The following is a 12,509-nucleotide window of genomic DNA, read 5'->3' on the forward strand; positions in this document are numbered from 1 at the left end:
GTGGCTGTCTCTCCTCTGTGTGTCTGTCCTCACAGTGCGCGCTCTCCCCGCATCTCCTCCCCACAGGCAGCCTCACTGGGTGAAGCACCAGCCTGGTCTCGTACGGCGTCCACAGCCTGGACCCTTCTGCAAAGGCCGTTTCCAAATGAGGCCCTGCTGATGGGTCCCAGGGGATAGGGCTTCAGCGTTTTCAGCCCACAGTGGGTGGATCTGGGCACCCACCCCAGGGGGCAGGTTTAAGAAGCACCTATTTCGGGGTGCTCACCCACCAGAAACAGATGTTTCAAAACCCAAGATGAAAGGGTGCCAGCAGTTCACACAAAGTCCGCAGCTCAGTGAATGCAGACGGCGGGGCGGGGGGGGGGGGCTCAGGTTCCCCAGCGAGCGCATCGCATTCCCGCGAGGAAGGACAGAGAGCCCCCTTCAGGTACCACCCCAGATGGAGCCACAGCCCTGGCACCCAGGGCGCAGGCGACCTGCTAACGGGCACCAGGGAGACGAGGCCACCTCGAAGGGGCCGTGGGCGCCCCAGGGACAGACGGGCAGGGGCCTCCATGTCTGCTGAGGAGTTTAATCTGACACAGAGGAAGAGCTCCAGAGAAATTCAGGAAGGAGCCACGCCCCTTCTTCGGGAAGGTGTCTGCGAAGCTCCAGCTGAGCTGCCCCTGGGCTCAGACCCTGCACTGCAGGACTCTCAGGCCTGGTGACAGTTAAACACCGTCACCAGGTGTTAAACACAGTCCCCCCTTTTCTGTGGTCCACCTCGCCAGCAGAGCTGGATGCCCCCAGGCTGGCTCCAGACTCCCCGAGGGGCCCTGTGCGCCCCTCGGTGAGTGGCTGATGTTGTGTCGGGGCCTCTCTGGCGTGGACAGCCAGCACGGCCCTTTTCTGTGAGCCCACCCACTGTCCTGGCCTCAGGCCCCCCGGACGAGACCCTGGTTGCACACCACTCGACTGGAGGCTCCGTGCCTCCATCTGGGAGCAGGGACACAGCCGCCTCACAGGGCACTGCACAATTCGGGGGCGGGGATGCTCAGGTGGCCACCCAGGGAGACTCCGACCCCTCCCTCAAACCTCCTCGTTCTTTCTCACCACCGGGTGGAGGGGAAGGATGGGGAGGGTAGGAGACAGGGACACATAGGAAGGAACTCACGCTGCTCCCTGGGGGCAGGCGCCTCCCTTCACCGCCAGGGCGCCCCAGCGAGCAGCTCTACCAGGCGCTCTACCAGGCGCCCTGCCCGGCTCCCGCCCCATCGCCTCCATTGCAGAAGAACCAGAAGGAGCGGCTTCAGCCTCCAAGGGAAACAGCTTTCTCCTCGCCCAGTCCCAAGTTTCTCTCTTCCTCAGTCCCAGTCCCAAGTGCAGGCAGCAAGATGGGGGGGGGTGGGGGGGCGGGTGCCTGCGATCAGCAGAACTGTCCCCAGGCTCCCCACCCCGACCCAGCCCCTCAGAACTGCACGTGGAGACGGAGCTTTAAAGAGAGAGACAAGGTAAAGGCAAACCCACCCGTACGGGGGGGCTCCAACCCCACAGGACTGGTCCTTAAAGAGATCACACCTGGGTGCACACGGACGAGCGACCGTGTGGGGACAGGGAGGGGCCGGCCGGCCGTCTGCACGCCCAGGAGAGAGGCCTCGGGGAGAACCGGCCTGCGGACGCCTGGGCCTCGGCCTGCAGCCTCCGGGATGGGGACAGTGTGGAGCTGGCGATGGCTGCTGGTGTAGACCAACCAAACACGCTGGGAGTTCGCAGCAGGAAGGAGGAAGCCGGCCAGAGCCCTGCGACAGCTATGAACCCGCCAGAAAGGGATGACACCTACTCCAGGGGCCCCGAACTCCAGGCACTCTGGACAGCATGCGGGAGGGCTGGCGGGCAGGACAGGGGCTGACGGGCTGGGGGCGGCAAGCAGGACGTCACACCTGCTGACACAGATGCCTGCTCAGACGGCCTCGGAGACCTGGTCCGCCATCGCTGGCCATGGCTCTGCTGCACCCTGGGTGGCCACACCTGGAGCTGGGCTTTAAGTTGCCTTAGTCAGTCCCGGTGTCACGTCCCCAAGGGACAACTTCCAAAAGAGATGCCCTCTCTCTACCACTTCACTCGCCAGAGGGGCAGGCGGCGTGCCCTTGGCCTGGGACAGTGCTCGAGGGGACGGGAAGATGGCTCTGCCCGTGCGGGAATCAGAGTGCGTCTGGGGCGGCCAGGGACTCCTGGAAACTGGGTCCAGTCCTCCAAGAGGGAGCTAGGCAGGCACAGGTCAAGTCCAGTGTCCAGAGACCCTGAAGATCTGCAGGGCAGCCCAGCGCCTAGTGGTGGGGAATGGAAGCGGGTGCGGCTGCCCGCACTCCCCATGGGAACGGGACCTGCCTGGACACGGCAGGCCGTTCTCTCCAACGGCGGCGCCTGCGCGTGTTGGCAACACTCGCGGATGGGAAGCTGCCCACCCTCCTGTCCTCTGAGCCCAGGGAGGATGGCGGTGGCTGGATGTCGAGTTATGAACAGTCCCAGACTGAGTTTGGCTTTCAAATATGCTGTTTATTGTTTCTCCAGTCATAAAAGTGATAAAACATCAGATCAGGTAACAGAAGACACACATGCCCACCGAGGAAAGTGCAGACCCCCGATTCCCTGCCCCAGACAGCCCTGGTGGTCTGCACTCCAGGGCCAGCGGGGTGGGCAGTGCCCGGTGGGGCGCCCGGGCCCGCGGGCTGTGGGTGAGTCCCTGTCAGCCACAGGGACTGAGCCTTGTCCTCTGTCTCAGCGCCCGGCAGGCGCGGAGTGAGGGATGAAAATGCCATGGGTCCCTGTGACTGCGGGGCCACGCCTGCCAAGACGGTGTGGGCGACTGTGGCAAGGAGCTGACTCGTGGTCCCCTCTTTATTCACTTCACTCCCTGCCAGGGGCACCTCGCAGTGCGGCAGACACGGGGACCCTGCAGGGAGAGGGTGGCACCCCCACGGCCACTTTCAATGCAGCGCAGTCCCGGCCCCCTGTGGGGCGAGGAGCACAGCTGGGCTCTCGGGACTGCTGGCCGCTCCTCTCAGCCAGTGCCCACGGGCCTCAGTCCCCTGGCCAGTGAACTGCGCGTGTCCCACCCTGTGGGCTGCGGGAGGCAGCAAATAAAGCAGGGGAGACGTGCCAGAGAGCACTGGCCCACCTCGAGGGTCAGAAGACGTCAACACCCTCACCACTACTCCTTATCCCCTTACTACGCGGCAACCCCTCACTCTGGTGTTCACACAACTGCCCCTCTGAGTGCGGGGTCCAGGCTCAGGGGGTCCGACCTGGGCAGACCCCAGGCTAGAGGCAGCCAGGCCTGCCCCACTAGGCAGGCCCAGCAAGGCCGGCAGACTCTGGGCCAAATGCACACGCCGGCCGGGACTCTGCCAGGGCTGTACCCACACCTTGGAGCGGAGGGCGCGACAGAGCCCAGGCCCGCACTGCACGTGGGCGAGGCCACAGGCGCGACAGGGAGCCCTTTCCCTGGCCACACTAGGACCCTCCACCCAGAACAAAGGACACCGGTCACGGTTCTCCTTTAATCGTAGTTTTAAACACTCCACACACGGACATCCGTTCCTTCGTGTTTCGTCTGTGTTCACCTGTCATCCTCAGAATGAAAGTCCAGAATGCTCCGCACTAATTTTAAAGTCTGGCTGGACATTGAGTAATGAACAAAGCTGAGAACACAAAAGAAAGAAATTGGTTTTAAACCTTGTGGATTCTGACCCACAAACCAGAGCGCCAGCATCTCTAGCTGCGGCATCTCCCACGCTGCCCCCATTGCATAAGCCCTGACGAGAGGGTCATTACCGGCCGCCACAGGCACCACGACCACGCGCCAGGCGGCCCCCAGGGCCTGCGCCCCTCCAACCAAAGGAAACGCGCAGGGGACAAACCTGCTTAAACTTCCCTCTAATTCTGTCTAAGTCTTCGTGAAGTCTGGCGTGAGTCGGGTCATCGTAAGGGAACTTCTCAATCATTCCGATCAGTGACTCTAGGACCTTCATCTTTCTGCTGCAAGGCACAGAGATGCAGTGTTTAGTCCTCTGCACACGGCAGGCTCCCTCTACGCAAGGAGAACAGAGATCTCTCACCCAAAAGCACGGGGCACGCTCCGGGCTGAGTTCAGGAGCTGAGTGACTCATTGTCTCAGTATGCCCCATCGTCCTTTACCCAGCAACACTCTCACCCACAGCCGCACCTCGAGTGCGAACCGAGAGGGCAGATGTGCCCCGCCCCGGCCTGGGAGCTGGGAGACTGAGGCCCCCCACCAAGCACACCGGCCGCTGCTCCCCTGGGTCACAGGTTTGGGCACAGAGAACACAGGACAGGACAGTGCGCTGGGCACGACCCAGCCTGCTCTGGACCTGGGGACTTCCCAGGTCCTGGACACTTGTCTCCCTGTGCAGGGCAGCACCGGCGTCTGCAGCAGCCCGGCCCACCTTCCCAGGAAAACAGAGCTCTGCTGGGCGGCTGGTCCTACAGCGCCGGGTATGACCGCCCTGGGTATGACCACTAGCCAGCGCCCTCATGGGTAAAGTGGGGTCAACAGGGACCTCCCCAAGTGTTCAGACCACAGGTAACCCACGGCAAGTGCAGTGCCCAGACCAAGTGGGCGCTTGGGCAGTGCAGGCCCCGGTCCCGCTGCACTCTGCAGGCCAAGCCTCTCCCCAGGGCGCAGAGAGGGACACAAAACAGTCACGTGTGTGCACATCTGGGGATGTGCCACCAGGGGTCCTGAGGGGCCCCTCCCCTGGGCCGCACCGGTCAGCTGAGCGCAGGACTACGCTAGCATTTGATTCGTGGGAATTTCAAAGACGCATCCTTAACACGAGTCCACAGCCACTCAAAGCGGCCAGGCCTCCCTGTGCACCAGCTCCATGTGCAGGCGTTAGACACAGGAGTGAGGGAGTTTGTCAGCGTGAACTGCTCGGGTGGGACAGGAGGGCCACCTCTGAGAACACGCAGGACGCCGAAAGGTCAGAGCTAATTAAGGCAACAGCCCCGGGTTCCCAGGGAGATGGCAGCGGGGGGGCCGACACATGGGGACCGGCTGTGTCACAACCCGACAAGCAGAGCACCACCCATTTCCAACTCTGCAAGTAGCAACGTACCCTCCCCACCAGTGCAGTCCCTCCAGACACACCCAGCAGAGGCGACGCTGTGGGGAGGGCGCGGGCCACTCACGGCTGGTAGACCAGAACTGGGGCGCCTGAGCCCTGGTTCGGAGCCCCAGCGCTCAGCCCGGGCGCAGCGAGCTCCATGTAAGGCTTCTCCAGGCCGCTCACAGGCCAAGAAGCACCTCCAAGTCTATGACGAGGCTGCGACTGCGGATGCAGGGCACCAGCCTTCCATCTGAGATGCTGCCGCCCGTGGCACCACTGCTGTGACAGCCCCATTTTCTGGAGTGATGATGTGACGGCAGGAGTTTCCCAGCGCCCTGACTCAGGTATAGAGCGGCAGCAGACCCTCAGCGCCCCTCCGCTTTTCCAAAGCCACACTGGCCCGTCAGCACCACCGCCGCCCAGCTCTCACTCCAAGACAAGGCTCCCAGCTGTGCCTCCAAGGCTCCCGGGCACTGCCTGTGGGTGGGGGCAGCCCCCTGCCCACGCTGACACACAGGCCAGGTGGGGGAGCCCCTGCTCTGGGCCACGGCTGGAGCCGCTGGGGGGGACTCAGGGCCGCACGCCTCCAGGTCCACAGGCCTGGGGCAGGGGAGACACGTGGAGGACTCCACAAGTGTGCCTGCCCTCATCCCTACACGGGTCGGAGCGGAGGGCCAAGCTGGGCTTTGACTGCCACCCAGTAGTGCCGCAGGCTGCCAGTCCCGACTCTAACCAGACCACAGGCCACCTGCTGAGTCCACAGAGGAAAATGCCCCCAAGGACACAGGAAGCAGGTCAATTTCCAGCTGCTCACGCAGACGGAGGGCCCAGGGACGCGGACAAGCCTGAGAGCGAAACTCAAGCCAGTTCACACAAGATGACGGGTCACATGGACGGGCCTGCCACCTTTCTGCTCCCGCACCCACTGTCCTCGCTCCCTTCCCAGGCCAGGCAAGGCCACCACGCAGCAGGAGGGGGCAGAGCACCCTGGGCCTCGGGGCCACAAGCAGCCGGGCAGGGTGGCCAGACCCCGGGGCCTTCCACTGCGGGCCTCATTTCCAGCCTCAGAACGAAGACAGAGGCGGCAGCGTCACGGGACTTTTGTGGGTACACCCAGTTAAGAACAGCCTAAAATAGCCAATGGGCACTCGGTGCTTCCGAGTACCAAGTGCGTGTTAAATCTGATGATCTCACAGCCAGGCCGAGGCAACCACATCCAGCAGCTGGTGGGATGAGGTATGCCCTCCCCAGCCCCGGTCATGCCGAGACTCCCGCACCCGCTTATCAGGCACTTCGGGCACAGACACCACCCCTTTTGGCATTACTGTGTTGAAAGGGGACCCAAAGGCCCCCTCCACTCTGGTGACACCAGAAAGGCTGGGCACACGGGACCTCCTGAGGAAAACACCCGTGCTTGCCAGCCACCATGCACGTGTCCAGGCCTGTGTACTTATGGTGGTCCCCCTTCACCCACGGGGGTACAGTCAAAGACCCCCAGCGGGGACCTGAAATCGCAGCTGGTACTGAATCTCAAGTACACTATTTTCTGCTATCTACAGTCACACACCTTTCCCCTTAAAGGGAGCACTTCACAGCTCCCTTCGGCGTGTCCAAATTGCCAACATCACTAGTCTTGTGCCGTGAGGCCGTTACTGAGTAAAATAAGGGTGAGTGAACGCAAGCCTGAGACAGACAGCAGGACAGTCGCTCTCAGGCGGCTACTCAGCAGTGAAGGGCAGGGAGCGTCCATAACGTGGACCCGCTGGATACAGACACAACCCGTGTCCCGGGCAGAACAGGGCAGAACGAGGCAAGAAAGCCTGAGATTTCATCACGGGGCTCCACTCCCAGCATGCACAACTTAAACACATGAATTCTTTATTTAGGGAATTTTACCACTTATTTTCAGACTACTATTGCCTAAAACTGTAGCTAAGGGGGAACTACCTTGCTATTTCCTGTTAATCTCATAAAACGTTCACTGCTCGTGTCCTCCAGGTTCCACAGGAGGAGACCGAGACAGTGACTGCCCGGGGCCGGCGCCCGCACGGAGGAAGGAAGAAGACTCCGACGTTACCTGTCTTTCTCGGCTGCGCAGCTGTGCAGGAGGCCTCTCCAGGCGAGAGCAAAGCCCTGGTAGCATCCGATCTGTGAAGCCACAAGCACACAAAAGAGCGAAATTAAGCAGCAGCCACCTACACCTGACCCACTCATCACGTCTCTACATGGGGACAGCGCAGGCCAGTGGGACAGGTGGCCCGCCCCAGGCCGCTTGCTCCGCCCAGGGCCCTGAGGCAACCAGCGTGCCTGCGGGGCACGGAGGGAGAGGCAGAGAACGAGTCTGGGGCTGGATGTGACAGACAGCGTCACCCCTGCCTCGCGGTCTTGGACCAGTCACTGGTTCACGGGGACACTGCAGCAGCCCCTCGGGCGGGTGGTTCACCTCACGAGCGGCTCCTCCGGCCCCAGTCGGGCCCGGCTGACGCACGCCATCAGAGCCATGACCGCCCAGCTCAGCGGCACGGGACCCCACTCCCTGACCCTCAGAATCAGGTGAGGGTCCACGTCCACTCACTCAAGTCCACACGTAGTGTGGTGACTCATTCTGCAGCGACAGATACCAAATAGTCCAGGCTGCCTAGCAGTGCACGCAGGGCCAGCTGTCCACGAGCGGTGCCCAGTGCAGGACGAAGGACGGGAGGGAGAAGTCACGGAACTTCACCCTCCATAAGAACGGAATATTTCTACATGACACAGAGCACCCATTCTCTGGGTGCGGACCCAGCTGGCTAAAGACAGGCAGCACCACGGCGCACAGATGGACAGGGATGACTGAGCGCTGCTCTTCTCGTCCCCTGGCCACATGCGCAGGCACGAGGTCTGCCAGCAACACGCGCCGTCGGCTCTGCACCGAGACTCCTTCTCCAGCAGAACTCTGCCTGGTCTGCACTCCATGCCGGGCCTGAAGTGCCGGCTCAAGCACAGTCTTCCTCCGATCGGGGAAGGAAGTTATACACTGTGGCAGGAAAGGACTCCCTTCCAAACGGGGCTGCCACTCACCTCAGATCCGATTTTAGCTCCATACAACGTGCCCTGCTGTCTTCCTTCGATGATACCCAAACTACCGCCTTCTTCGTAGCCTTCCCGATATCCTTCCCCGCGAAACCTGTTGGAGAAGAAGCGAGCTTGATCAAGTAAGCAGGACCTTAAAGAGTATTCTCCCCAGAAGAACTTTCTCTCCCCTGCTACCCAGACCCAGCAAAACAAGGCCCAGAACAGTAGAAAAATTACAGAATTTTAATTTTTTATTTTCCTTTATTATTATTGATTGATTTTAGAAAGAGAAGGGTGGGGAGAGATGAGGGACAGAGATTTGTTGTCCCACTCAGCCACACAGTCAGTGCTTGCTTCCTATACGTGCCCTGACCAGGGATGGAACCCACAACCTTGGTATGGCCAGATGATGCTCTAGCCAACGGTGCTCCCTGGCCAGGGCAAAAAGGACAGAATTTAAGTAAGAAAGTGTAGCTTCCGATCCCTGCTGCAGCCCCAAGTCTGTCCTCCGGCCAGTCTCTCTGCCTCTCGACGCCCAGCGCGCCTCTTGTGCAGAGGAGCATGGGCTCGCTGGCGATTCCCCAGCCTCGTGGGACACGAGACACATGCACGGAAGTGCCAAGGGTACACAGTCGAGAGCCTTACCCTGATACTCAGCAGGTCTGCAGCACCACCCAGGGATCTCCTTTTTGAAACCTCCCAGGTGACTGTTGCCTGCAACCCAAGTCCTGTGAGTCTGAGACACTACTCAGCCCACTGCCCCAAAGAACTCTGCGACAGACACAGCTTTCCATCATATCTGAATAGACTAGCAGAGAAAAATGCTGTCGGATCACTGCAAAGGGTACAGTGACGGTGGTGTGTGCAGTACAGTAAATGCTCTGACTTTGAGGGCTCGGGAGTAGAAACGGCACCAGCTCAACCCGCAGTCAACAAAGGGGAAAGGACTTGGCTGGAGTCCCGAGTAAGGCAGACTCTAGGTCCTGCCTATTGGTTGTGTGACCCTGGACAGTGGCCCTGCCTCATCTGCAAGGCGGGGTGATTAACAGGAGCTACAATAATAGATAAAGGGAAGGCAACACTCAAGTCCGTGTCACAATAAGCTCTAAATGTCAGCGACTGGCTGACATCTCTTGCCGTCTTAGAGAGGCACAAAGCAATTCTCAACCTCGCTGGTGACCGCCCCAGGCGCTCCCCAGAGGCTCAGAAGGGAAAGGGGTGACGTTTGACACATTTATCAGCACGTCAATGAATGCTGCCGTATGTCCCACCACCAAGTAACAAGAAAAAGGGGCAGTGCACAGATGGCAAAGGTCTGTCCCAGCCGGCGTCCCTGGAGGAAGGCAGTCATCAGCCCGAGCAGCTGCTGGGGGCAGCCGCGGACGGGGGAGGAGGATCTACGGAAGCAGCTGGGACCGTGGCGCCCGCCCCAGCGACCGAGGGGTGGAAAAGGATCAATAGCGTCTGGGCCCCACACGTGTCCGCTGCCCTCAGGGCCACAGAGCGCTCCTGCAGGGCCCACGCCCGCGGGACCCCAGGCCCGAGCGGCCACCGCAGCCCAACAGCTAAGAGAGGACCTGACAGGGCGAGGACCCACCTGTCATCCGCCATCACGATGGCATCAAACAGGTCCTCACTCCCGGCCATGGCGGCAGCACGACCCGAACCTGCCCGCGAGCTGCGCCAGCGGGCGCTGCGGCCGCGGCGGCCACAGCGGCCACAGCGGCTACCACTGCGCGCGGCCCAGACACAGACCCACCGCTTCCGAGGAAGTGAAGCCCACTTCCGGGGACGGCTGCGCGGAGCAGGCTGGGTAACGACGGCATGCGGCAAGGTCCAGCAAGCCTGGCGCGAAGCCAGGACGTGTGCACTGGGACAGCGCTGGGCGGGGCTGGGAGGGCACGGAGCCCCGCCCCCGGCCCCTGCAGCCCCTCCCCCCGGCCCGCAGCCTTCTCCCCCCACCCCCGCCCCCGCAGCCTTCTCCCCCCGCCCCCGCAGTGGGCCTGGCCGGCTCAGCTGAGAGCGTCCACGTGGCTGTAAAGATGGGCGTGTGGCCCGTGTTTTCGGGTTACAAAGCACAGCGAGTGGAACCCAAGTGCCTTAAGTGGCTGGGGAAGAAACTGGGGTCGGGACCAGCTGGCTCTGCCCCAGGGATTTTGAGATGAAAACTTCCAGCAAGGGCAATTCTCGGGTGGCCATGGGACCCCGTCCCACGTGCTCTCTGACCCCGACCCGCAGCTGGAGGACGCTTTCCAGTGCGACATTGCACTGCAAACCCCAGACTAAAATGCCACCAAGTCCACGTTGCCAGTAACCCAGGGTCCGCGGGCCTTGGCTCAGGAGATGCAAGGCCGCCGAGGAGTCCGGGTAGCAGCCCGGCCGTCCTAACACTGGCTGGACTGGCACTAAGAAATGTTGCATCGCTCTTGAAATGTTAAGTGATTCGAAAACTGGAAATAGAAGTTTTTGTGTTCTTTTTCCTCCCCTGGCTGTTGTTTTCCAAGCAAAAGCAGAGTAACTCATTATTCATGCAAAGTCCAGAATCCAACCGTCCTGGAGGGTTTGTGAGGAAGCGCAGCCGGCACCCCCACTCCCGCCGGAGGCATCCTCATCCATTCCCACTTTTTAAAACATCGTTAACGAGTTTCGCTTCAACCAATCGTCCTTCCCGTGAGGAAGACTTTCCGAACACGATTTTTGAAAGAGTGCTTCAAACTGTCAGTGGCAGTGGAACGCAGGCATGAGTGCTAGAGTCCTTCTNCCAACCGTCCTGGAGGGTTTGTGAGGAAGCGCAGCCGGCGCCCCACTCCCGCCGGAGGCATCCTCATCCATTCCCACTTTTTAAAACATCGTTAACGAGTTTCGCTTCAACCAATCGTCCTTCCCGTGAGGAAGACTTTCCGAACACGATTTTTGAAAGAGTGCTTCAAACTGTCAGTGGCAGTGGAACGCAGGCATGAGTGCTAGAGTCCTTCTCTTTCTCCCTAGAATAAGACAGAAACTGGTGTCCACCGAACGCTCCCTAGGCGGCCCAACCCTTGCAATGAGACAGGAAACAGAGGCAAGAAGCCCAAGAGTCAGAAAGACACCAAGGCATCGTTGTTTGTAGGTGTGCGATGGCCCATTTAGAAATGCCGAAGTGAGCATCTCAGACATTCTCAGAATTGGTCGTAGAGTTCAGCAAAGAAAGCACTCGTTTTCTGTTATTCTAACACTAACGTGATCGAAACGTGATCAAAACCTGCGGGTTCCTGGCGGGTTTCTTCTCCAACCACCAGGGAAGCAAATACCACCCTTTGTCTTTAAACTGCCTTTTTGTTTCTCCCAAATAAAAACGGACGTGTTTCCAGGTTGACGACGATAGATTTCCACGTCAGTCTGATTTGGTTACTTTTGGAGGCTGCCTGGAATTTTGCTGCAGATGCGTTTCTTTCTTACATTTTTATTCGTTGAAGAAATATTTTCCCCCGTCGATTTGAGGGAGAGGGAGACATGGATTTGCTGTCGCGGCCGGGGAGGAAGGGCAGAGAGTCCACTTGACAATGGTCACAACAAATTGCTTAGAAATAAGCTTTGAGCCGGATCTGGGTGAGGGAAACAACCAAAGTTCCCTGACGCTGGGTAGGAACAAATGCAGCCACAATTCCACGTGATCTGGGGGCAGTGCGTCCTAATTCTAAGTTTCCTCTGGGCGAATAAACTGATGAGAATAACTAAGGTGTTTCTGAAAACGAATGACATGGAAAACTTGTCATACCGGATATGAATCGATCGAAGTATTGCAGTGTGTTCGTTCAAGAAGAGGCAGATAAATGAGATGGGGTAGAATGGCCCAGAAGGAGACACTAGAAGACGTAAAACCCGATTGCACGATATAAAGAAGCAGCACAAATTAATAGAGAAAGGAATATACATCGGCCGCTCTAATGGGGAAATTAGCCGGGAAAAGCCAAGCTCGTTTTATGTCTCATAGCATTCGTTAAAGTTCCAGACAGTTAAGGACCACTTGGTACTGGGCATTTGATAATCTAGGTGGAACATCCAGGGGATACGGAGACGCGTTGTTGATACGGGAAAAGCCAGGGAGAAAACCACACAGGGAAACCCATCCTTTCTCACACGAAGATGAAAACCTCCACACTCCAAATGTGCTCATCAAATTAGAAACCAAAGAACAATCTGGGGGTGGGGAGTGTTTGTTGTGAAGATTGTAACTAAAGAAATCATGTATTTCTTATACAGAACTTGCTCGAATGGATGTGAAATAAATGCTCCAGGGCAGGAAGGAAAACGAAAAAGAACGGGGGCAGCCGGCAATCCACCGCAAGGCAAGGCCGCCTTACGGAT

General features: G+C 59.4%; 1 protein-coding gene across 1 annotated transcript; it reads right to left on the reverse strand.

Annotated features, from left to right (window-relative positions):
* Positions 1-2,518: 2,518 nt before the first annotated feature.
* Positions 2,519-9,944, reverse strand: LTO1 (LTO1 maturation factor of ABCE1). Its single transcript, XM_037062572.1, has 5 exons — positions 9,760-9,944; positions 8,169-8,274; positions 7,186-7,256; positions 3,900-4,017; positions 2,519-3,680 (listed from the first exon to the last, which is right to left on the reverse strand). The coding sequence occupies exons 1-5, from the start codon at positions 9,807-9,809 to the stop codon at positions 3,612-3,614; spliced, it is 414 nt and encodes a 137-aa protein (XP_036918467.1). The 5' UTR covers positions 9,810-9,944; the 3' UTR covers positions 2,519-3,611.
* Between the last annotated feature and the right edge of the window lie 2,565 nt (positions 9,945-12,509).

This window comes from Sturnira hondurensis, unplaced genomic scaffold (assembly GCF_014824575.4).
Source record: "Sturnira hondurensis isolate 20B ecotype Veracruz unplaced genomic scaffold, ASM1482457v3 Scaffold0014099, whole genome shotgun sequence".
In the NCBI taxonomy this organism is placed as follows: Eukaryota; Metazoa; Chordata; class Mammalia; order Chiroptera; family Phyllostomidae; genus Sturnira; species Sturnira hondurensis.

Excerpts from the sequence above, each read along its gene's own strand:
- LTO1 (XM_037062572.1), bottom strand. The coding sequence starts at position 9,809 with ATGGCCGGGAGTGAGGACCTGTTTGATGCCATCGTGATGGCGGATGAC. Across the intron at positions 7,257-8,168 it reads GAGCTAAAATCGGATCTGAG|ATCGGATGCTACCAGGGCTT; the intron begins GTGAGTGGCAGC and ends GTGGCTTCACAG. Across the intron at positions 3,681-3,899 it reads TTAGAGGGAAGTTTAAGCAG|CTTTGTTCATTACTCAATGT; the intron begins GTTTGTCCCCTG and ends TTGTGTTCTCAG.